This window comes from Pongo pygmaeus, chromosome 8, assembly GCF_028885625.2.
Source record: "Pongo pygmaeus isolate AG05252 chromosome 8, NHGRI_mPonPyg2-v2.0_pri, whole genome shotgun sequence".
Classification (NCBI taxonomy): Eukaryota; Metazoa; Chordata; class Mammalia; order Primates; family Hominidae; genus Pongo; species Pongo pygmaeus.
In genome coordinates, this window is record NC_072381.2 from 88,746,131 (window position 1) to 88,772,628 (window position 26,498).

Sequence of the window (26,498 nt, forward strand, 5' to 3'; positions counted from 1 at the left end):
AGTCCTCCCCTGGAGTGGTTAATTTTGAATCCTTCACTCGATTAATTAAGAACTCAAAACCCTGAGTCACAGGGGTCTTTTGTGAAAGTCCCCAAACTGGCCCAGGAAGTCCTGCCAACTCCACACCTCACTATTGGTTTTGATACTTTGTATTTTCATTATCATTTGTTCAAGAAAGTTTTCAATTTTCTTATCAATTTCCTCATTGACCCCTGGTTATTCAGTAACATATTGTTTAATTTCCATGTGTTAGTATAATTTCCAAAATTTATGTTGTTACTGATTTTTAGTTTTATTCTGTTGTGGTCAGAGAAGATACTTGATATTATTTCAGATTTTTTAATGTGTTAAGACTTGTTTTGTGACCTAAGGTATGGCCTATATTTGAGAATGATCTATGTGCTGAGGAGAATGTGTATTCTGCAGGTGTTGGATGAAATATTCTATGAATAACTATTAGATCCATTTGTTCTACAGTGGAGATTAGGTCTGATGTTTCTTTGTTGATTTTCTTTCTGGATGATCTGTCCAGTGCTGAAAGTGGGATGTTGAAGTTTCCAGCTATTTTTGTTTGGGGATGTATCTGGCTCTTTAGCTTTAATAATATTCGGTTTATATATTTGAGCACTCCAATGTTGAAAATATATATATGTGTGTGTGTATATATATATACACCGAATATATATACACATATATATACATATGTGTATATATATACATATAGGTGTATATATATTTACAATTGTTATATCTTCCTGATAAATTGATACATTTATCATTATATAGTGACCTTCTTTGTCTCTCTGTGTAGTTTTTGTCTTGAAATCTATTTTGTTTCCTATAATTTCAGCTATTCCTGCTGTTTATTGGTTTCCATTAGCATGGAATATATTTTTCCATGTGTTTATTTTCAGTCTATGTGTGTCTTTATAGGTGAAGTGTGTTTCTTGTAGGCAACAGATCATTTTGTCTTTTTTTTTCTTTAATCCGTTCTCCACTCTATGTCATTTGATTAGAGAGCTTAATCCCTTTACATTCAATGTTATTTTTTATAACTAAGGACCTATTGCTTCCATTTTGTTATTTGCTTTCTGGTTGTCTTCTGGTTTGTCTTCCTTCTTTCTTTCCTTCTTGTCTTCCTTTAAGTGAAGGTAGTATACTCTGGTGATATGATTTTGTTGACTTTTTATTTTTTATGTATCTGTTGTGTGTTTTTTGGTTTGAGGTTATCATCAAGCTTGCAAATACTATCATACAACCCTTTATTTTAAGCTGATAACAACACTGTTTGCATAAACAAACAGACAAGAAAAAATAACTAATATAACCTCTATACTTCATCTCCCTGCTTTTTAAGTTTTTATTGTTTCTATTTACACCTTATTTTACTGTCTATGTCTTGAAAAGTGATTGTAGTTATTATTTTTGTCTCATAATTTAGTCTTTCTACTTAACATAAGAATATTTTATACACACCACCACAGTTACAGTGTTATAATATTCTGTGTTTCCAGTGTACATACTATTACCAGTGAGTTTTGTATCTTCAGATGATTTCTTATTACTCATTAACTTTCTTTTTTATTGAATAACTTTCTTTAGTATTTCTTATAGGACAGGTCTAGTGTTGATGAAATCCCTCAGCTTTTATTTGTCTGGGAAAGTCTTTATTTCTCCTTCCTGTATGAAGGATATTTTAACCAGATATACTGTTCTAGGATTTTTTTTTCCTTCAGCACTTTAAGTAATACATGCCACTCTCTCTTGGCCTGTAAGGTTTCTGCTGAAAGTCTGCTGCCAGATGTATTAGAGCTCCATTGTATGTTATTTGTTTCTTTTCTCTTACTCCTTTAGGATCCTTTATTTATCCTTGACCTTTGGGAGTTTGATGATTAAATGACTTGAGCTAGTGTTCTTTGGGTTAAATCTGCTGGTAGTTCTATAATCTTTTGTACTTGGATATTAATATCCGTTTCTGGGTTTGAGAAGTTCTTCATTATTATCCCTTTTAATAAACTTTCTACCCTTATCTCTTTCTCTGTCTCCTCTTTAATGCCAATAACTCTTACATTTGCCCTTTTGAGGCTATTTTCTAGATCTTGTAGGCATGTTTCATTGTTTTTTGTTCTTTTTTTCTCTTGTCTCCTCTGACTGTGTATTTTGAAATGGGCTGTCTTCAAGCTCACTAATTCTTTCTGCTTGGTCAATTCTGCTATTAAAAAACTGATGCATTCTTCAGGGTGTCAGTTGCATTTTTCAACTCCAGAATTTCTTCTTGATTTTTTAAATTATTTCAATCTCTTTGTTAAATGTATCTGATAGAATTCTAAATTCCTTCTCTGTGTTATCTTGAATTTTTTGAGTTTTCTCAAAACAACTATTTTGAATTCTCTGTCTGAAAGGTCACTCTCTGTTTCCCCAGGATTGGTTTCCGGTGGCTTGTTTAGTTCGTTTGGTGACTTCATGTTTTCCTTGTGGATGTTGATGCTTGTGGATGTTTGATGCTTGTGGATGTTTGTCTGTGTCTGGGCATTTAAGCATTGGGTATTTATTGTATTCTTCACAGTCTGGACTTCTTTATATTTGTTATTTGGAAAGCTTTTCAGGTATTTGAAAGGATGTAGATGTTGCTAAAGCTGTATCTGCTTTAGGAGGCAGCACAAGCCCAGTAACACTGTGGTTCTTGGCAGACTCTTACTACCTTAATGGTCTTGGATAAGATCCAGAAGAATTCCCTTAATTACCAGGCAGAAACTCCTGTTCTTTTCCCTTACTGTCTTCCAAACAGAGTGTCTCTGTTTGGAGCCACCTGGAGCTGGGGATGGGGTGACACAAGCACCCCTGTGGATCCCACCACTGGGACTGCACTGGGTCAGACCTAAACCCAGCACAGCACTGGGTCTTGTCCAAGACCTGTTGTAACCACCCTGGCTACCACTTAAGTTTGTTCAAGGCCATGGGTCTCTGTAATCAGCAGGTGGCAAAGCCAGCCAGACCTGTGTCTTTCCCTTCAGGGTGGCAAAATCTCCCAGGCCCTGAACAGGTTCAAAGGTACCATCTGGAAGTCAAAACCTTAGAATTCTACCTGGTGTTCTCGTGTACTGTGGCTGAGCAGGCACTCAACCTATGAGAAACAGTCCTTCTCCACAAGCAGAGCAGCCTTACCTTGTGCCACTATCAAAGACCCTTGGGGAGTACTGCCAGGCTACCACCAATGTTCACTTATGGCCCATGGCCTCTTAAATCAGCTTGTGGTTAATATGCCTAGCCTGGCAGTAAAAGTATCAAATATTTTCTTTAGCTGCAGATGTAGCCTTTTATGACTTTATATGCAGAAGCATAAAAGAAGGGAAATAAGTCAGTAAAGACAAGGAGACAATACAGAAATCAAGAGAGAAAAAAAACCCAGCAGAATGCTAATAATATGAGAAATATGAGAAACAGCAACTTGGACAGCAAATAGAAAGTGTCTAGTAGTGGAAAACAGAACTGGTAACAGGCAAACAATCAACCGTACACCCACGTAAAAGTAGGTATCGGCTCCATAAACCTCAAGGCATTATAGAGCAGCCATATAGCTCAACAAGGATAATGCTGATCCTAGACCGTAAGACAGAAACAACTGAAGTCATTCCGCCCATTGGCTTATACTGTCTGTGTCTCCTCATAGAGCCTGCATTAGCTTTAGTATGGTAAGGACTGGCATTTGCTATATACATATCTTTTTTTTTTTTTTTTTGAGACAGAGTATCACTCTGTCACCCAGGCTGGAGTGCAATGGCGCGATCTCAGCTCACTGCAACATCCACCTCCTGGGTTCAAGGAATTCTCCCTTCCTCAGCCTCCCGAGTAGCTGGGATTACAGGTGCCTGCCACCATGCCAGGCTTATTGTTGTATTTTTAGTAGAGACAGAGTTTCGCCATGTTGGCTAGGCTGGTCTCGAACTCCTGACCTTGGGTGATCCGCCCGCCTCAGCCTCCCAAAGTGTTGGAATTACAGATGCGAGCCACCATGCCCAGCCTACACATCGTTTTTAAAAAGATGATCAAGTTGTAACTAGTTAGAACTTTCTACTTATCTTCTAAATAAAAACTGTTCTATAGGTTTTTGCCTGTGATTCCAGAATATCAAAAATTTTATCATCTTTTTCTCTTTATTTTTATTTTTTTGTGTGTGTAGAACTTCAACTTGTCATTAAATTTACAAACTTACCAGCAAGTTCTTATCTTCCTAGCATGATCATTAAAAAGATTCCTTACATCTTCTTGGTAGTCTGCCAAAGGAGAAATGGTTTCTGTGATTATTACAGACTCTAATGTAGAAAATAAATAAATAAAACATAGTTTTCTCCTGTTAGCTACCTACACCTTCAGGTATAATTTTATTTGCTTGATACATGGGAACAAATTGCAAGCTTTATGAGTATAACCATTTTTTAAAGTTTTCCTTAAGAAAAGAACCATAATGTTTTTCAAGTTGTAAATCATAACATTCAGAATACTCTTTTGAAGCATTAAAACTATTTTTTGTTGAGACCAATAAAAATTTTTACCAAAAGAAACAAATATTATGGGTTTTAATGATACAATTTTTAACTACACAGGAGGAAATATTTCTTTTTGCTAATACTACCCTCTAGTGGAATAATGGGCAACAGAAAAGAGCATGGTTTTGGAGTGCTGAGCATGTCCTCAATTTACTGCACAAGAGAACATTTGCACAGAAGCCGATTTATACACATTTTTGTTCAGATGTCCCTGAGCATAAATATAGTGAACTATTGATTATGCTTGTTGGAATTGCATTTCAATACATTTCTCCTCTTGAAATAATGCATTGTGGAAAAACTATATGTAACTAGCTGCATTTGTAGCCACAATGAAAGATTATAACCCCAAAGTATGTACAACATGCCATAAAAAGAAATATTACTACAATAACTACCTTAATTTATTCTTCATCCTGTCAATAGAAAATAAAGGGGGAAGAGAACCAATCTTTTCATAGGCTTCAGTCATTTACTGTCTTAGGTGTGTGTCTGATCAGTTTGTGAATCCACCGTACATTCAAGTTAGAAGGTGAATCCAATGAATACTTCCCAAGCAAATAAAAAGTTCATCATATTCAACACTGTGAACAGCCGTGTTGACATAATTGGAAAAGTATATACATTTTTTTTGTTTCTGAAGAATCAAGTTTTCCAAAAAGTACCTTGTGACATTAAGGTTTTAAATTTCCCCTGAGAGTAATAAAAAATAAAATTTTTAAGAACATAATGAGCTCATTGGAAACTCATGCATGGAAAAATTGCAGTGTTGGGCTCCTTCCTTTCTAACCTTCAGAAGTTACAATTTAGGGGTGCTAAAGGATTTCCACACCCTTAGTTACCACATCCACTTATTAAGTTAATTGGCACTGTTGGAAAGAGCACGAAAAAGTGTGAATGCTAATGTTTTATATATTTACCCCCTGCATGGAGCCTCAAGATCAATACCCTTCACAGTCCTCATTATAGAGAACCAAAGCTTCTAGGTTCATTTACTTGTTCAGATTCTAAAGTCCATAATTTACTGTAAAAATCTTTTTCATAGAAGAGATTGTGAATACTATATTTCAAAACAGAAGAAATGATATCTTTTATTTTTCAGTTTTGTGTGCAGTTCAAGTTCTCCTATTAGAATATGCAGGTTTATTCATATTGACTACTCAGAACTCAACTCTATGTTGAGTATGAAATGAAGGATTGTTTGATAGTAAGAAATAATTATTCTGACTTCTTTGCAAAAAGAGAAGTTGCGATCTGTTAATTTATGTGTTTCCAGCTTAATACTGTACAGGAAAATTGTTGTGTCTAAGCAAATATCAAAGAATATGTAGAATTTTTTAAATTTTGTTTTTACCAGCAAGTGAGAAAAAGGTGACTTGGAAGAGAAGAACAGATAATTAACAAATTTAGGTTTCCGTTCAAATATGTTTGACCCACACTACCCAAAACACTGTAGGGTAAGGATTATTAAAATATTATAAATAAATAAATCTGCCATTGAATAAGCATTATTTATTGACAAAAAATTATATACAATTATCTATAAAACACAAAATGATTCAGAAAAAAATGGTCTTCCTTTCAGGGGACTTGATTTATTATTTTGGCCCTGACAAGGAGATTAATTTAGTCAAAGGTACTAGCCTATCTGCAGATCAGTAATTTTACTAGCCTAATGGCAGTTAAGTGACACAAAGACAGGGACATCTTTTTCTTGAGTCACAACACTATCTTCAGTGCCTCGCACTGAAGTGCTAAATACCTGATGAAAGTGGGAAATACCTGATAACTATTTATTTAATGAATTTGACAACGCATGAGTAACAATGTATATATAGCGCCAAATTGGAAAAATAAAATAAGATACATATAAATTGCTCTGAAAAAAATTCAGTAAATTAACATTGTTTTCTGTGTATAAATATATCTAATCTTGTGTCATTATTTTAGTGCACTGCAGAGAAAATCTCCTTTTATCATGTAAAATGGCAACAAAGGATATTTCACAGTTTGTATTTGAAATGTTCTAGTCATAGTATTATGCTAAGTGTATAAAACAATTTACATTGCTACAAAAACATATAAAGAACATTTAAAAAAAATTTTACTCCTGCTTCACAGAATGTAGCTTTTAAAGAAACTTGTTCTTATTTTCAAATGTTAAAATTTTACCTCTTACCATTAGAAGTTAGAAAAAAATTCAAGGGTCATTTCAGTCTCCAAAAGGCCTGTTTTTGAGGGTGAAAGACTTTATTCCAGTGGAATAGCCTTCAGTTGATATCCACACATTAATATTGTACGAGAACTCTGGCAGTTTCCTCTGAGGTGCCAGTCTGAAGTGAGAGTAATGGAATTGAGAGAATGGAAGGCTGACAGTGGCAAATGAGTTGTGTGATATGAAGAGTGGGAGTCAATCTAGTAACTGTATCCCTAACCTGGTTTCAACTGAAGTACTAAACTCCTACTTGTGTTTTACAGGATATGAATGATTATCCTCCTGTCTTTAGTAAACGAATATACAAAGGGATGGTGGCTCCAGATGCAGTCAAGGGTACACCTATCACAACAGTTTATGCTGAAGATGCAGACCTTCCTGTAAGTAGAAGGCATTAATTAATATTCTGAACTGTACTGAGAAAAATCCTTAACACTCAGAAATGACCGAATCACAAGGCAGAAAAAGTAGTCTCTGTGAATTTCACCCTATTTATTCGTACATTTTATGTTCTTTTGCTTATTTCATCCACAGGTACAGAGCATATTTCAAATGACTATTATTGAACCTAGACAACAAAGAATATGCTTTTTGTTTTTCTGGAATGCACAATATACTAATTACTAATTTATCTAACAATGATAAATATATATGAATTGTCTCCATTTGTAAGCTTCGCTTAATCTGGATATGTTTTAAATTTATGTATTTTCCACTGTATGCATATATGACTATTTTGTTAGCAAACTCCAAATCAACATATCACATAAAACTTATATTGAATGTGTTTATTTTGGTAAATTAAAAAGCTTAAGATTGTTTATAGAAAATAATTAACATTCTTTTATCATACAGAACTTTACTTTTTTGAGATATCCCAAATTATCTTTCCAGGCAAGGTTTTAATTAAAATATTATTATAGCGAGAGTGATAAAATACCATATAAAATTAATAGTATATATATATATATAAAGCTTTCTATAAAACCTTGTTTTATAAATATTAATTATTATCCTGATGATTTAAATTTTTCTTTGAGTGGGCTCACACTGTAAGTTGGTGGCTGATAAATTTCAGAAAAATACAAATAAAAGTTAAATGAACTATTTTAGAAGAGTAAGAAAATAAAATCCTGAATCTTATAAGTGACTTAGAAGTTCTGTTTTCTATTGCTAATATAAATAGTATTTATTTTAATGCTTGTATTTAATTAAAAGTGAATGGCCATCATAACATTTTACAGCTTCAATTTGGACAAGTCTCATAAACTCTATTGTGACTATAAGGAATCAAAATATATTAATGTTAACATGAAAGTGGTGGGCTTTAATTCAGAAGCCCCTTTTCTTAAGTGTGTTAAAATGTCTTTGAAACTGCTTTATTGTGCTTTGGGATATATGATAGGCAAAAATTTCATAGACTTGAACCCATCAATAAAGATGGTGAATGTGAAACTGGCAATTTTTCTGTTTTTTAAGTACATTGTAACATGTACAATTACTTTGAAATTAGGAAAATGTATTCAATTTTATTCAACATATGTGTTTTTAGCACCAACTATATACTGGTCATTGTGGTAACCAGTTTTTGCTCTCAAGAAACTGAAAATTTTATAGAAAAGACAGAATTGCAAATAGAAACCGTAACACTCTGTAATAAATGAGTGTAAGCAAACACAATACTAACATACATTTTTAAAAAAATTTTCATCAGCACAGAATTTAATATAGAGTTTAACAGCATTAATGATGAGAGACTAAAAGTAGCGCTATTTTTCACCTACATGGGACAGACCAGAAAGTCTTCATATAGACAGTAAATTTCTTACTTCCCTTTTGGTAGTAATGACTATAGTGCCTGGCTTGGCATTCAGAGCACATCCACCAAGGTGTGAAAAGTTGTCTTGGTCTGTTGTCTGCTCTATAAAGAAGATAAATTACTTATCGTAAGTATTTATCTAAAGAGAAAGCTCTGTTTTTACACTTTGAAGCTCTTTTAAATAAAATTGCCAGATTTAAATTTCATATTTCTTTGGAAGAGGTTTTCAGTTTTGCATTCCCAGTAGTAACTTTTAGCGTTTAATAATTGATGTTGGCCTTTCATTAGATAGAAAGTGGATGCCAGTCATTCAATTGAAATACTGAATCTATTTATTTCAGTTATTGAGTATGTATTTATCAGACTCAGTTTTGCCCCTTGAAACACCAACAATCTTTTGATATAGATATGATCAGAATTGAGCTTTTGAATCACTGCTGCAAACTGGGACCCTTAAGTGAGCATAGTTGCAATTTGGTTGCACCTACACAAATCCTAAATAAAAGCTCAATTCCATGAACATTTTTGAAATTACTATATTACATAATTACTTTTTTTTAAATGTTATGCTTGATTTTTACCCTTATTTTATGTTGGTACCATAAAGACAGAATAATTATTATTCAGATAGGCTTGCCAAGTGTTTTCTACTCTGTTACTGTTATAAATGTTTATTAATTAGAAGAAAATAGTTTCAATTTCATATTCTTCAGGGATCCTATGCCACTACCTGGGGCTGTAAGTATCTATCTTAACACTGTAGGTTTATTTAATAGTGTCTCTTCCAAACTAGAATGTAAGGTCCTTGAGGACAGGAATCAAAACTTATTTCAGTTTGTATTCTCATGTCTAACTCTAAGCCTGCTACTTACTAGTCTGCCAGGAAACATTTGTTGAATAATTGAATAGGTGAATAAATAAATGGTTATTCTGTATTCTTCAGGACTGACAAAATCTGCCAGACTTTCAGAAATTTAATTTTATATTACCGTAGAAAAAATTCTTAATATCTCTAAGACTTAGTTTGGCCATTTAAGGGCTATGAGAATTAAATGATTGATGTATATACATGCTCAACCAGGCTTCTGCCCCCACATATATTAGGTATTACTATTATTAATCAATAATAATTTTCATTTCTAGAGGTTGGCCACATCATTTTCAAGGTATCCTGTTTCTTTTGAATGAAGTGAGAACCACTCATTTTAAACTATAAAATGACAACACCATAACATTTTGAAATATCAGAGAAACTGGAAAAACTCTGAAAGCCAGAGAGAGCATTATTGTTGAATACAAATTAAGAATTATAAAATACATGTTTTGCAAAACTGAAGTGCTCCAGAGGGAGGAAAAACATATTCCAGGAACTTTTCCCCCTACTGAATTAAAGCTGAGAGGATCTCTTTTTTCTACCTTGCTTTCGTGACAGCGTTGACATTATGTAGTTCACATGAGACATGAATAGTGAATGACTGATCATTTTGGAAATTAAAAATGGCTAACCTTTTATTTCTTTTCACCAGAGATGTTTCATTCCCAAATTTGACAAAACAAAACTGCAGGTGTAACGTTTATTTGCATAGGTTTGTTCTTTTTGAAACTGTATTTATGAGGAGATTTTGGGGAACAGGGTTAAATTGTGACTGAATAGTGTCCTTTGTGAGTATGTGAACATGGAATAATTGGGATAAATAAATAGGGTTTATGTTTCATCTTCACTTCATCTCCAAGAAGTGAAGCATTATTTGTACCATACCTTATATTTTATATATTTTAGGAATTTATAAGCTTCTTGTTTAAAGTAGGGTAGTAATTAGAACATGTTTAATATTGTCTCCAAAATTGGTGGGTTCTTGGTCTCACTGACTTCAAGAATGAAGCCACAGACCCTCGCAGTGAGTGTTACAGTTCTTAAAGATGGTGTGTCCAGAGTTTGTTCCTTCTGATGTTCGGATGTGTTTGCAGTTTCTTCCTTCTAGTGGGTTCGTGGTCTTGCTGGCTTCAGGAGTGAAGCTGCAGACCTTTGCAGTGAGTGTTACAGCTCTTAAGGCAGCATGTCTGGAGTTGTTCATTCCTCCTGTCCGGAGTCGTTCATTCCTCCCGGTGGGTTCATAGTCTTGCTGGCCTCAGGAGTGAAGCTGCAGACCTTCGCAGTGAGTGTTACAGCTCATAAAGGCAGTATGAACCCAAAGAGTGAGCAGCAGCAAGATTTATTGCAGAGTGAAAGAACAACGCTTCCACAGTGTGGAAGGGGACCCGAGCGGGTAGTGGCTGCTGGCTTGGGCAGCCTGCTTTTATTCCCTTATCTGACCCCACCCACATCGTGCTGATTGTCCCATTTTACAGAGAGCTGATTGGTCCATTTTATGGAGAGCTGATTGGTCCATTTTACAGAGAGCTGATTGGTCCGTTTTGACAGGGTGCTGATTGGTGCGTTTACAATCCCTGAGCTAGACACGGAGTGCTGATTGGTGTATTTACAATCCTCTAGCTAGACGTAAAAGTCCTCCAAGTCCCCACTAGATTAACTAGAGACAGAGCACTGATTGGTGCATTTACAAACCTTTAGCTAGACACAGAGTGCTGATTGGTGTGTTTGCAAACCTTGAGCTAGACAGAGTGCTGATTGGTGCATTTACAATCCTTTAGCTAGACACAGAGCAGTGATTGGTGCATTTACAGTCCTTTAGCTAGACACAAAAGTTCTCCAAGTCCTCATTAGATGAGCTAGACACAGAGCACTGATTGGTGCATTTACAATCCTTTAGCTAGACATAAAAGTTCTCCAAGTCCCCACCAGATTAGCTAGATACAGAGTGCTGATTGGTGCATCCACGAACCCCAGGCTAGACACAGAGTGCTGATTGGTGCATATACAATCCTCCAGCTAGACATAAAAGTTCTCCAAGTCCCCACCCGACTCAGGAGCCCAGCTGGCTTCGGCTAGTGGATCCCGCGCCAGGGCCGCAGGCAGAGCTGCCTGCCAGTCCTGCACCATGCACCCACACTCCTCAGCCCTTGGGCAGCCGATGGGACCTGGTGCCATGAAGCTGGGGGCAGCACCTTGTCAGGGAGCCTTGGGCCACGTGGGAGTCCACGGGGGGTGGGGGGGTTCTGCCATGGTGGGCTGCAGGTCCCGAGCCCTGCCCCGTGGGGAGGCGGCTGAGGCCCGGCGAGAATTCAAGTGCAGCGTGGGCAGGCGGGCAGTCCTGGGGGACCCAGTGCACCCTCCGCAGCTGCTGGCCCGGGTGCTAAACCCCTCAATGCCCAGGGCTGGTGGCACCAGACGGCCACTCAGAGTGTGGGGCCCGCCAAGCCCACACCCACCCGGAACTCGTGCTGGCCCACAAGCGCCATGCGCAGCCCTGGTTCCCGCCCACGCCTCTCCCTCCACACCTCTCTGCAAGCAGGGGGAGCCATCTCCAGCCTCAGCCAGCCCAGAGAAGGGCTCCCACAGTGCAGTGGCGGACTGAAGGGCTCCTCAAGTGTGGCCAGAGCGGACGCCGAGTCCGAGGAGGTGCTGAGAGCGAGCGAGGGCCGCCAGCATGTTGTCACCTCTCAATATGAGCAATTTTGACCAACTTTCTTTTATATATATACAACTATATATATAACATATATATAACATATATATAACATATATAACATATATATAACATAGTGAGAATTATGTTATATATAACAGATATATATAACATATATATAACATTGTGAGAATTATGTAGACTTTTAAGACTTCTGTTTTCAGGCTTTAATACTGATTTATAAAAATTCTTGCAATTTTTAATAGTTATGGACTTTAAAATCAGTTCCTAAATACTTAGTATTCTCACTATACTTTTTCAGAAAGTATATATATAAAGAGAAAATCATTACAACTGTGAAGTATTTTATTTCCCTCTGTTGAGATTTTGAGAGCTATTGTAGCCTTTCAGAGCTTAGAAGAGCTACCTGAGGGATTATTTGCAAAAGGGTTTTAACACCCATCTGTCATTCAAGAGTACTTTTGTTGATCTCTAGAAAATGTAAAAAGATGGCCAGTTCTTCTTTTCTATAATGTATATCTGTGTTTTATTAAAATGTTATGACGTTACCAAAAATGCTGTGTAATTATAGATATTTCCCAATGCTTAACCCTCCAAATAGTCATTCTGTTACAATCTATTAGCAGAGGGTGTTAACAGTAGAAAGAAAGTAACAGTCATCTTCATCTGTAATTTGTTGCTTGCTTGCTTTGTGTGCCACAGTCAAAACTATTTAGGACCAAGAGTGTTATAAAATTGTATTTTTCCTTCCAGATAATATAGTTTTTCGGTATCACTTTCAATTGATATCACTACTGATCTATTTTTCATGACTCACCACATACTGGCTTGTGTTGTTAGTCTGTATTGATTTAGATTATTGCTAACAATGTAGCAGAAACTCTGATTTTTAAGATCAGCAGCTACTAACTATGATTTCTCACCCAGGAGCATGAGGAGGGAATATACACAGCTCAGTGCTGTTGTTGCCTTTTTTCCCCTTAACATCAAAGCTGTTAGGGAAATAATCAAGAACTACTTTTACTGTGAATGTCAGCTTGTGAAAATTGACATGATACAGTCCCAGCCTGACTCCCATTGGTCTCAAATACTTAATTAGAAAGAAGGTACACCATGAAACAGTTGGGGCTTGATCTTTAAAACGACAATGGAATATAATTAGATTTGAAAGTGTAAACGGGTATAAAAGGGAAGGCTTAGTGAAAAATGATTATATTATTAATAATACTTGAAATTAATATTAGAATTAACAATTCAGATATAAATAATGCTCTTTTGATTTAGAAATTGTCGTACTTACCAGAGCTAAAGGGGCATTTTTCTTTTGTTATAAATGGAAATGTGGGTAAAATTTGTTTGTTTCAACCTTTAAAAAAGTGTCCTTCAGATCCCATAATGTGTTACTAAATAAAACTAAAATCTAGCCTGAAAAATCTCCACACTCACATACTTAGCAGGTAAACAGACTAAAAGCCTAACTTCAGTAGTATGTTTCCCTGTAACAACAGTTTAGTCTCAGCCAATCCCAGTAGGTATACTTTAACCACTCATAGGCGGCCAACTGTTTAAACTTTGTTTAAATAAGGCAGATGCTGAGCTGTAACCAATCCAGCGGTTTCTGTGTCTCAGTTTTGGTTTTTGCACATCACATTTTTTTCCCATAGATGTTTGACCTTGCGACAGTGCCAAAGTCTCTCTGAATTTTCTTTGATTCTGGGGGCTGATTTGCAAATCATTTTTTTTTCCTTTTCTCAATTAAACTCTTAAATTTGTCTAAATTTTTTCTTTTAACAGTATCAATAATTTATATATTTTGGGAGTGGGGAATAAGAATATACCTCACAGGAACTGGGTCCCAATATACTTTAAACAGGACAGGTTTTCAAGAAAATTGAGTGAAATATAATAGGCTTTCTCTGGGACTGGCCCACAGACCTCCCTTATGGCTTAAATGATATTCTTTATTCTGAATGTCTTGCCAGGGGAAATGGAAACAGACCCTCTGAAAGGGTATCTTGGCTTCTCATGACCTGGATTCTTGGCCTTAACACCCTCTAAGTTAAGCCACTCATAATTCCTGGTCTTATCTTTGTCCTCTTTGCAATTCGTTCATTTTCTTGCATGGTGGCTATGTTTGGACCGTAGCCCTACAATCAAACACAGACCTAATGTAGCCTAGAGACTGTGTCACAGCCTGACACATGAGGTCAGTTTTAGGACAAATTAAATTTTAAATGATTTCAAAACATCTGAGTGCAACTATCTATAGAATGAGAAAAATTGGCACCCACACCCTCCCCCATCCCCTCGGCCTCAGGTGTGAAGGATGGAGGCTGAAGGAGCTGTACCATGGGGCTGGCAGAAACCTTATCTGTTGCCCAGTTATCAAACCAAGGAGTACATGAAACCTAACGCTGAGAGGAGGCTAGAGTCAGATGGCAGTGTGAGGCTAAGGTTGCCTTCACACAGATCAGCAACTACATGAGGAGGACCCTAGATGATAGATATTGAGTTGCCGCAGCTGCTTTGATCTGATGCGGGGATGATGTGGTTGCATTTAAAGAGCCTGGGATGGATCAGGCAGAAAATATCAGACTAAGAGCTTAAAAAAGAAATATGAACACAGGAGTTACCTGAATTGAGGTTCAAACTCTGAGAGTAAATCCATTCTCCAAGAATGAAAACATAATTAGATAAGAGAAAAACCTGGAAATAGATTCTCAGAATTTGGGGATACTTCAAGGACTGATTAGTGGAAAGAGCCAGAGAAATTAAAGACTGACAAGATGGAAGGGAAACCTGCTAGTAATGTGGTACAGGTGAAAAGAAGTTTACAATGGAGAGAGAAGGAAATGAATGGTGAAAAACTTTGCAGACAGGGCAAAGACAATGAAATTTAAATGAAGGACCATAGTTCTGTTGATTAGGAACCCATGGGTGGCCTTCATGGTAAATTGGCCTCTGGTCTCCTGATGCTGCCTTCTTACTCTTTTAATTTTCATGTGTCTGAGTCATCTGGGGACATGACATTTATTTATGACTCACTTTTTTGTTTTTAACTCTGAAGTTTATTTTCATTATATTTTCTTTGAAGAATTAGTCACGTACATTTTATTTAAAAATAATTTATGGTTTCTTAATTATATTTCCTAGGCATTTTTAAACAGCCATTTATATTTTCCATATTTAAACCTATGTATGACATGCAACACTCCTTTTATATTCTGACCCATCCACTCTTAAGCTCTGCATTTGCTGCATCTCTTAGTTTATTTATGTCTTCAATTTATTGAGGATATACACTTTGTAAGTTCTTATATGACACTTTTTTTTGCTTATACTTACAAAACTTGAAAGACTACTAGAGTCTTGGGTCAAAAGTTTTTCCCTTTAAAGCTATATAGACGATGTTTCACTATATTTTTTATTATTTAATAAATTATAAAGTATGAAGCCAAATTAATTTTTCTTCATTTTTAGATATTTAGATAGCTTTATCTGCTTAAAAAAATCTCCATTTTTATATTAAAATTTTTTACTAGTATATATTTAGATATTCTTTTCTTTTTATGAATTGTGTCTGGTGTATGATGGCCCCTCATATGCAAATTTATATAGTTTATCAGCTCAATAAAATTTTAAATGGTTTCAAAAGTGTGGGCTCAGGAGCAAGAATGTCTGGTTTCAGCTTCAAAAACTCCCACTGACTAGCCCTGTGGCCTTGGTCAAGTCACTTAATTTACTGTAACCCTTACTTCTGGCATCTGGAAAATGAGAACAAAAATAGCACAATTAAAACTTTATACCCCTTGAACAGCCACTCCCTACTTCCCCTTTCCCTTAGCCCCTGACAACCACCTCTGCTTCTTGAGTTTGACGACTATTTTAGATATCTCATGTAAATGCAATCATGCGGTATTGGTCCTATGACTGGCTTAGTTCACTTACCATAATGTCCTCAAGATTCGTGCACATTGTTACAAATGGCAGTACTTCCTTCTTTTTAAAGCTGAGTAATGTTCACTTGTATGCATATACCACATTTTCTTTATCCACTCATCCATCAATGAATATTTAGTCTGTTTCTACATCTTGGATACTCTGAATAATGCTTCAGTACACATGGGAGTACAGATAGATATCTCTTAAAGATCCTGATTTCAAATATTTTGAATAAATTCCCAAAAGTGGAACTGCTGGATCATATGGTAGTTATATTAGTAATTTTTTGAGGAAACCCCATACTGTTTCTCATATTTACAGTGCCATTTTAGATTTCTACCAACAATGCACAAGTGTAGCAATTTCTTCACATTCTTGCTAACTTAAAAAAAATTTTTTTTTAAATAACAGCCATCCTACAAAGCATGAGGTGATATCTGATTTTGACTTTTGTTTTAGTTTTTGTTTTAGTTTTGACTTTTGTTTCCGTGATGACTAATGATGTTGAGCACATTTTTATGTACTGTTGGCCATTTGTAGGTCACGTGTGTATGTTCTTTTTTTTTTGAAAAAAGTGTTATTCAAATCCTTTACCCATTTCTTAATTGAGTTATTTGTTGTTTGTTTTTCTGGTATTGTTCCAAGGATCTGCTTTCCAAAATTGTGACTGTAGTTAACAATACTGTGTGATACACTTAAAAATTTGTTTAGAGAATATATTTCATGTGTTCTAATAACAAAATAAATACTTTATAGGGTTGCTGTGAGGTTGAAATGATGTCATTTATGTGGAACAGTTGGTGCCTACCACATAGTAAATAATATATATTAACTATCCTTTTTTATGTTTACTCTGACCTTTTTTATGCTTTAAGTCTATGAGATCTGTCATCCATATTTATATTTTGTGATCTGCTTCCTTCTCTTTGTGCTTTTCCCCTGCATTCTGGAAAATCCTGTAAAGGTCAGAGGTCCAGGAACCTGAGCATAAGTTGTAGAGAAGAAGGGGGTGGCATAAGGTAGTGGGGAGTCAGGAAGATGCTATGCCTCTGAAACATGACCATGACAATTTTTTCCCTGCTTGATCTTTTCTTGGGGTGTGTTTATAATCTAAGGACTGGACCTGAGTATTCTGTTTTGAAGTTTCCCTTTGACTAGACTACCATTGTGGCTAAATGCTACAGCTTGTTTGGCTTCACTCCTGGCTGTTCCACTCACCATGATAGTGCAGAGCCTGCCACCCCATCCTCTCTCCAACCTCAAGCCATCTTTACTACAGAGTCAGATAATTTAAAAGCATTCAAGACAATGCCATTGTCAGGAACATTATCTGTCATATTATGAACTTTCTAACATATCCCAGAGATTCCTATACAACTGTGATCATTAGTTAGGTGAAGTACCCTGTGAACTTCTGGTGCAGCAGGATTTGATTAACACATAGCAAAAAGAATGAAGTGTAAGAACTGAGTGCTCAATGAAAATAGAAAAATAAAGCAATACCATTATATAAAGCTTTTTTTTTTAAGCACACAGTAGCGTCTACAGGTTTTCCTACAAAAATAATTCTTAGTAAACAACACCAAAATCTCACTGTTCTACAATAGCAAAGATCAATATTTTTATTTATGGATCTGTGAGGCAGCTAGGAGTTGGCTGACCTTGTCTGGGCTCATGTCTGTTCCACATATCTCCTTCTGCAGGGACGCATGGCTAACCAGGCCTGCTTTTCATGTAGTGAGAACAGAATCCTAAGAGAACTTGCCTAACCATATGATGACATGTAAAGACTGCTCCCATGTCACAGTTCTTCATGTCTGTTAACCAAAGCAAGTCACATGGCCTAGCCCAAAAAATCAGTAGAATAGGAAGTGGAAGAAAGAGGAGGGGATATTTGCTAAACTAATAATACAATGTACCATAAATGGTCTAGTTAAAAGATACTCCTTAAATGTATTAAAAAGATTGCCATTGGTGGCAAAGAGAGATGGGAAAAAAAGGTATGAGAATAAAAGAAGAGAAAGAAATGAATAAACAAATATGCCTTGAAGATCTGTCAATGATAATGTTTCATAAACTATGGGTAATATTTAACTCAAATCTCTGCCCTTGAGATCCAAACACAATAAAAATTCCTCAAGATTTACTATATGTTTGCACATTGAATATTATTTAAAGAGATTCTATTATATAAGAGATGCTAGATTAAGCATAAGAGAAAACTGTCATGGTTCCAAGCCTTGGTATTTCAAACTTGAAAGGATAAAAGTTAAAAAGTCAATCAAGTAAGGCCGGGCATGGTGGCTTACGCCTGTAATCCCAGCACTTTGGGAGGCTGAGGTGGGCAGATCACAAGGTCAGGAGATTGAGACCATCCTGGCTAACATGGTGAAACTCTGTCTCTACTAAAATATACAAAAAATTAGCCGAGCGTGGTGGTGGGCGCCTGTAGTCCCAGCTACTTGGGAGGCTGAGGCAGGAGAATGGCGTGAACCCGGGAGGCAGAACTTGCAGTGAGCAGAGATTGCACCACTGCACTCCAGCATGGAGGACAGAGCAAGACTCTGCCTCAAAAAAAAAAAAAAAAAAAGAAAAGAAAAGAAAAAAGAAAAAAAAAAAAAGAAAAGCACTTAGAAATGTTTAGCGTTCTATGAAACCAGATAAGAGGCAGCATGATTGTATCTAGAGAGTCAAGGAAGGTTCTAGAAGTGATTCTGAGCTGAGGTCTGAAGGTTATGCCACGATAAAATCACGTAACAAAAGAATCAGGCCCTGAAGTATGAGGAAGAACAGTCAGTTTCAAAAACCAAGGCCATTTATTTTTTTCAGGAGGATGGAGAGGGAAACCTAAGTTGGATCCTGCTTAATCTGGTAGATTGTGAAGACAGTGTTAAGAATTTAAGGCATAGAATATAGGGTCACTAATTACTAGCTCAGATAAGGTTCATCTCTAAGTTCCTTTGGCTACATGAATTTTTTGTATTAGGAAAGTCTGATGGTGTGCCAAATGTCAACTTCATAAACTTAATAACTGTGTTTAAATAAATAAATTTTACAAGGAATGTGTTATTTGATACCTTTAAGAATCGAGTTATGTTTACCTTTGAAAAGCACATTTCCCAAAACATTTAGTGGTAAATAGCCTTAAAGCAAATATTTTTTACAATCTTAAATAGCTGTGTCAATATCCTATCTGTAGAAACTGAACTATACAAACACCTTATATTAAGTGTCAAACTGCATAAGGAACTTGCCAACATGTTGTCAAAACATATTGGTCATTCCAGGTGTTAAAAACAGGGAAGAGGGAGGAAGAAGTAAAAAAAGCACAGGACTTTCTCAGTGGTTACATGAAGAGTTCCGCCTACTGTTTTTTTTTTTTTTTTGTCTTTTGTTCTTTAAGGATACCTTGACATCCAGTTAAATTCACTAAAATATGACTAAGTCACATGCCTGCAAAATATATATATATATATATTTTGTGTGTGTGTGTGTGTGTATGTATACATACACACACACACACACACACACACACACAAACCACTTTATGGTAATTCCTTTATAGTAATTCCTGATGTTAAATCATACTTGGGAGATTTTGTGAATTGCACTGTTACAAAATAAATCAGAGTAGTTGCCTCAAAGACTTTGGGAAAAAGAATTTTGGAAACCATGTCGGGGTAAAATTTTTGTGTTCTTGAAAACAAATTACTTAATGTTTGTTTTTAATGATAATAATAAGTTTAGTATTCCCTGATACAATGTGATTGCTATAATTATGAAGAAATTATGAAGGAAACAATGTGAGCCTGAATAAGTAATTTCTTGATAATTATGTGTTTAAGAAAAATGACTAAATCAAGATTTCCCCGATATTAAGGACCTAATTATTTTAGTCCATTATATTTTCACTGAAATTCCCTAAGTTTTCAAGTTTGAAACATCCTTCATACAGGTATGCAATTACCTTCTGTAGTAATTAATTATATTCTCACGATAACTAAGTCGAGACATATTGTGTTTAACACACACTGTAAGAATAGAAATCAAAAGTAGAAAATGTGCTGAATAATGAAGAAAATAATTGAAATCTTATTATTCTATTTTCTTGGTGTAAATTTACATTTATTCTGCTATATTAATTATTCTCACCTTATTACTGTGTAGAATTATATCACATTTTGATTTTAAAAATCGAATGTGAGCATCACCAATGCAGGATTTGTCTGCCATGTGTTATTCATGTTAATACAGATATGAATAAATATCCATACTCATAATTATTGAATTTTACACATTTCAAATTTAGCAGATAAAAGGACATCACAAAGCTGATATCATTAATTACATATTTTGGAAACCACATAATATTTAAATAAGTTACATACTACCCCCAATCATATTTAGAAATATACCTAAATCATGAACCAAAAAAAATTGATTCCTTTATAATAGATGTCATAAATCATGTTCTTCCTGAGTGCCGTTAGGTTTGGTGAACATCTCTAGAGTATATGAAAATTATTGACTAATGTCACTAGTGTTGTTGTTTTTGTTTAACTCATAAAAATTATATTGTACAGCAGTTAATTAACTTCTTTAAACCTTGTAATCATATAGGAATAAGAAGACCTATTTTGCTGGATTATTGTTTGGGCTTGAGGGAGAATGACACACTTAGCTTATGTGAAGCACATTGATGTTAGTTAATTTTTCCTCCTCTTTCTCCTCACTTCCAGAGTGATGGAAAAACACAGCTTTGCCTCTAATTTGGTACAGTGCTTACATCTTCATCAACTGTAAACTTTAGGATATTAATACCTAAACTCTTGAAGTAATTCTGATGTCATCCATGGAATTGTAATATTTGAGAAGAAAGTTTTTGTGAAAATATGCTGATAGGGCCTTTAGAATCCCACACATTTTTAAAATATACATATTTTAATAACGTTCTTACCAAAAATTAGGAAGACTTTTTGTTTAAAAGACAGCTTTAATTTATGTGACTTCCTACTGATAAATGTCTACTTTTACCCCTTGTTCAAAATCCTAATAAAATTAAGTTTTTTTTCTTTCTTTTTTTTTTTTTTTTTTGAGATGGAGTCTTACTCTGTCACCCAGGCTGGAGTGTAGTGGTGTGATCTCAGCTCACTGCAATCTCCAGCTCCAGAGTTCTAGCAATTCTCCTACCTCAGCCTCCCAAGTAGCTTGGATTACAGGTGCCCGCCACGATTCCAGGCTAATTTTTTTGTATTTGTAGTAAAGACGGAGTTTCACCATGTTGGCCAGGCTGGTTGCGAACTCTTGACTTCAGGTGATCCACACACCTCGGCCTCCCAAAGTGCTGGGATTACAGGTGTGAGCCACTGCACCTGGCCTAGTTTATCATTTTAATACTCAAATGATATACTAAATTAGACTTTACATATAACACAATTACTATACGCTCTGTGAAGTAAAATACATTTTGTGTATTTTGTGATTTGTGAGTGTCTGCAGTGAGTAATAAAGTCTAGTTTACTATAAATCTTAAGATCTGTTCTCTAATTGTAGCACCTCCATTTAATAGCACCACAGGTTTCCTTTTCACAGTTTTAATCAGAAATGTTGGGAAATAATTGTGATTTTATGTTTACATTTTGTATCTCCAACCTCTCCAATTGTGAGGCCCGTAAGTACAAAAGCTTACCTATGTTTCTTATCCTTGCCCGCCATCCTGAGAGACGAATATGAGAAGCTGTCAATGAGAAAATTAACAGATATTTATGGGTTATAAATTGAAAACTTGCCAACAATGTATCCACATTCTTAGATAAATAAATTCTTAGAGGGTGATATGGTTTTGCTGTGTCCCCACCCTAATCTCATCTTGAACCGTAGTTCCCATAATCTTCATGTGTAGTGGGAGAGACTCGGTGGGAGACAATTGAATCATGGGGCGGTTACTTCCGTGCCCTTCTCATGATAGTGAGTGAGTTCTCACAAAATCTGATGGTTTTATAAGGGATTTTTCCCTTACTTCACTCTGCACTTCTCTTTGCTGTCACCCTGTGAAGAAGGATGTCTTGTATGTTTCTGCCGTGATTGTAAGTTTCCTGAGGCCTCCCCAGCTGTGCAGAACTATGAGTTAATTAAACTTATTTACTTTATAAATTACCCAGTATCTGGTATGTCCCCATAGCAGTGTGAGAATGGATTAATACAGTAAATTGATACCAGGTAGAGCAGCACTGCTGTAAAGGCACCTGAAAATGTGGAAGTGACCGTGGAACTGGGTAACAGGCAGAGGTTGGAACAGTTTGGAGGGCTCAGAAGAAGACAGGAAGATGTGGGAAAGTTTGGAACTTCATAGAGATTTGTTGAATGGCTTTGAACAAACTGCTGAAAGTGATATGGACAATAAAGTCCAGGCTGAGCTGGTCTCAGATGGAAATAAGGAACTTGTTGGGAACTGGAGTAAAGGTCACACTTGCTATGCAAAGAGACTGGCAGCATTTTGCCCCTGCTCTAGATATATGTGGAACATTGAACTTGAGAGAGATGACTTAGGATACCTGGTGGAAGAAATTTCTAAGTAGCAAAATGTTCAAAAGGAAGCAGAGCATAAAAGCTTGAAAAATTTGCAGCCTGACGATGCAGTAGAAAAAAAAAACCCATTTTCTGGAGAGGAATTCCAGTTGGCAGCAGAAATTTGCATAAGTAACAAGAAGCCAAATGTTACCCACCATGACAACCGGGAAAATGTCTGCTGGGCATGTCAGAGACATTCACAGCATCCCCTCCCATCACACCCTCAGAGGCCTAAGAGGGAAAAATGGTTTCCTGGGCTGGGTCCAGGGACCCCCCCTGCTGTGTGTAGCCTCAGGACTTGGTTCCCTGCATCCTAGCCACTCCAGCCATGGTTAAAATGGGCCAAGGTACAGTTCAGGCCATTGCTTCAGAAGATGCAATTCTCAATCCTAGGCAGCTTCCGTGTGGTGTTGGTCCAGCGGGTGTAGAGACGACGGTAATTAAGGTTTAGGAACCTCTGCCTAGATTTCAGAGGATGTATGGAAATGCCTGGATGTCCAGGCAGAGGTGTGCTGCAGGGGCAGAACTGTCATGGAGAAACTCTGCTAGGGAAGTATGGAAGAGAAATCTGTGGTGGGAGCCCCCACACAGAGTCCCCACTGGTGCACTGCCTAGTGGAGCTGTGAGAAGAGAGCCACTGTCTTCCAGTCCCCAGAATGGTAAATCCACTGACAGTTTGCTCTGTGTGCCTGGAAAGCTGCAGGCATTCAATGCCAGCCATGACAGCAGCCAAGAGAGGGCTATACCCTGCAAAGCCATAAGGGTAGTGCTGTCCAAGGCCATGGCAGCACACTTCTAGCATCAGTGAGACCTGGATATGATATGGAGTGAAAGAAGATCATTTGGGAGCTTTAAGATTTAACTTCCCCACTGGATTTTAGACATGCATGGGGCCTGTAGCCCCTTCATTTTAGCTAATTTCTCTTATTTGGAACTGGTGTATTTACCAAAGCCTATACCCCCATTGTATCTAGGAAGTAACAATTCTTTTGATTTTACAGGCTCATAAGCGGAAGGTACTTGCTGTGTCTCAGATGAGATTTTGGACTTGGACATTTGGATGAATGCTGGAATGAGTTAAGACTTTGGCGGACTGTTGGGAAGGCATGATTGTGTTTTGAAATGTGAGGACATGAGATTTGAAAGGGGTCAGGGTGGAATGATGTGGTTTGGCTGTGTCCCCACCCAAATCTTATCTTGAACTGTTTTTCCCATAATCCCCATGTGTTATACATCTTGGCAGCTGATGATACACATACACATAAGTGTTATTGAAATGCCAGGGGTTTGGTCTAGGATCAAGCTTGTCGAACTCATGGCGATAGGCCACGTGCAGCCAAGGAGAGCTTTCAATGCAGCCCAACACAAATTCATAAACTGTCTTAAAACATTATGAGGTTTATTTGTGATTTTTTTTTAAAGCTTTCAGCTATCATTAGTGTTAGTGTACTATATGTGTGGCACAAGATAATTCTTCTTCCAGTGTGGCCCAAGGAAGCTAAAAGATTGGACACCCTTGGTCTAGGTCCTGTTGCTCACTGCACAGAAAGCTGATCACTGAGACAAAAAGCATTGGCAGGGTTGGCTTTAATTAGGTGCTGCAGCCCGGGAGATGGGAGGTTAGTGTCAAATCCATCTCCCAGACTGACTAAAATCAGGGGTTTATAATGCAGAGAAGAAATGTAACTACATGCAGGAAAACAGGAATTAGGGAGAGATAAAGAAGATGAGTTGGTTAACAGGAAACAGGTACTCAGTTAGGCAGTCATGACAGTGAGGGGTCTTGTATCTCATTGCTCAGATGCAGTGCTCTAGTAAGTTTCAGTTCCTTGATACTCTCTGGGAGGCCCGATGGTTGGTGTCCTTAGAAAATAACTCAGATAAAACAAATGTAGCTCTCTCAAGTTTTAAGACTGGGAAGGTTAATTTCTATGTTTATTTAAAAGACACCATAAATATCACTTCTATGGGACAATTGAAATCAGTGGTAGTATTCATTTAACAAATTATTATTGCCCTCTTAAATAATGGCAAATCAGAAAAAAAAATCTACTCAAATGGAGCTCACAGATGATGGACAGAGACAGACTGCAAAACCATACACAAGTAAATAACATAATTTCACATAAGCATATGTGCTATAAAGACAATAGTGATAGAGTAGTTTATGGATGAGTATATGCAGAGGAGTTTGTGTCATTTGAGACCAGAATGTTAAAAGAGGATAATGATGCAAGAGTCTTACAGGCAAAGACAAAAGCAAATGGAAAAGCCTTGAGGTAGGAAGGAGGTTGGTGTTTGATAAGGTCAATATGGATGAATTATTTCTAAAGAACATTCAGAAGAAGGGGATGTGAGATGAACTCCATCTCCTTGTGAGCTTTTTCATTTTTTGTACTCTCACAATTCAGTAATTTCTATTCAGTGAATGTGTTAAATGAATGAATGAATGAATGAATGAATGAACCCCACATTACCTAGGGTTAAGCATGGTACTATAAATCACAAAGCAAAAAGAATAAAGGTGGAAGCATCACACTACCCTACATCAAACTGTATTATTAATACAAGGCTACAGTAATCAAAACAACATGGTACTGGTACAAAAACAAACACACAGACCAGTGGAACAGAATAGAGTTCTCAGAAATAAAGTCACACACCTACAACCATCTGACATGTGACAAAACTTACAAAAACAAACTATGGAAAAAAATTGCCTATTCAATAAATGGTGCTAGTATACTGGCTAGCCATATGCAGAATGAAACTAGGCCCTTCCTTCAACCACATACAAAATTTTTTTTATGTGAATAAATTACTTATATTTAAGACAAAACTATAAAAATCCTAGAAGGAAACCTAAGAAATATTATTCTAGACATTGCTCTTGGCACATAAGTTATGACTCAGTCACCAAAAGCAATTACAACAGAAACAAAAATTGATGAGTGGGAACTAATTAAATTAAAGAGCTTTGGCCCAGCAAAGAGACTATCAACAAAGTAAACAGACAATCTATAGAATAGGAGAAAGTGTTTATGAACTATGCATCTGACAAAAGTCTAATATCCAGCATCTATAAAAAACCTAATTTGACAAGCAAAAAACAAACGCCCCATTAAAAATCAGAGGACATGAACAGACACTTCTCAAAAGAAAACATACAAGCAACTAACATATGAAGAAATGTTCATCACTAATAATCAGAGAAATGCAAATCAAAACCACAGTAAAATACCACCACACACCAGTCAGAGTATTGATTATTAAAAAGTCAAAAAAATAACAGATGCTGGTGAGGTTATGGAGGAAAAAAAAAACACCGATTCATTGTTGGTGGGAATGTAAATTAATTCAGCCACTATGGAAAGCAGTTTGGAGATTTCTCAATTAACCTAAAACGGAATCATCATTTGACCTAGCAATTCCATTACTGGGTATATAACCAAAGAAAAATAAATTGCTCTACCAAAAAGACACATGCACTTACATGTTCATCACTGCACTTTTCACAATAGCTAAGACATGGAATCAATCTGAGTGTCCATCAGTGGTGTACTGGATAAAGAAAATGCGGTACATATGCACCGTGGAATACTATGCAAACATAAAAAAGAATGAAAGCATGCCCTTTGCAGCAACATTGATGCAGCTGGAAACAATTATACCAAGTGAATTAATGCAGGAACAGAAAATCAAATACTGCATGTTTTCACTTATAAGTGGGAGCTAAACATTGGGTACACCTGGACATAAAGATGGGAACAATAGATACTGGAGACTATTAGAGGAGATGGGGGAAGGAGGGGAGCAAGGGCTGAAAAACTACATATTGAGTACTATGCTCACTACCT

General features: G+C 36.5%; 1 protein-coding gene across 4 annotated transcripts in view; it reads left to right on the forward strand.

Annotated features, from left to right (window-relative positions):
* PCDH15 (protocadherin related 15) overlaps nucleotides 1-26,498 on the forward strand; it is a 1,016,126-nt gene that overhangs the window by 813,986 nt on the left and 175,642 nt on the right. For all 4 annotated transcript variants that reach the window (XM_063669967.1, XM_063669968.1, XM_054435813.2 and 1 more), the window contains exon 21: nucleotides 7,026-7,142. In XM_063669967.1, the coding sequence (XP_063526037.1) occupies nucleotides 7,026-7,142 (117 nt within the window). The remainder of the gene's footprint in view (nucleotides 1-7,025; nucleotides 7,143-26,498) is intronic.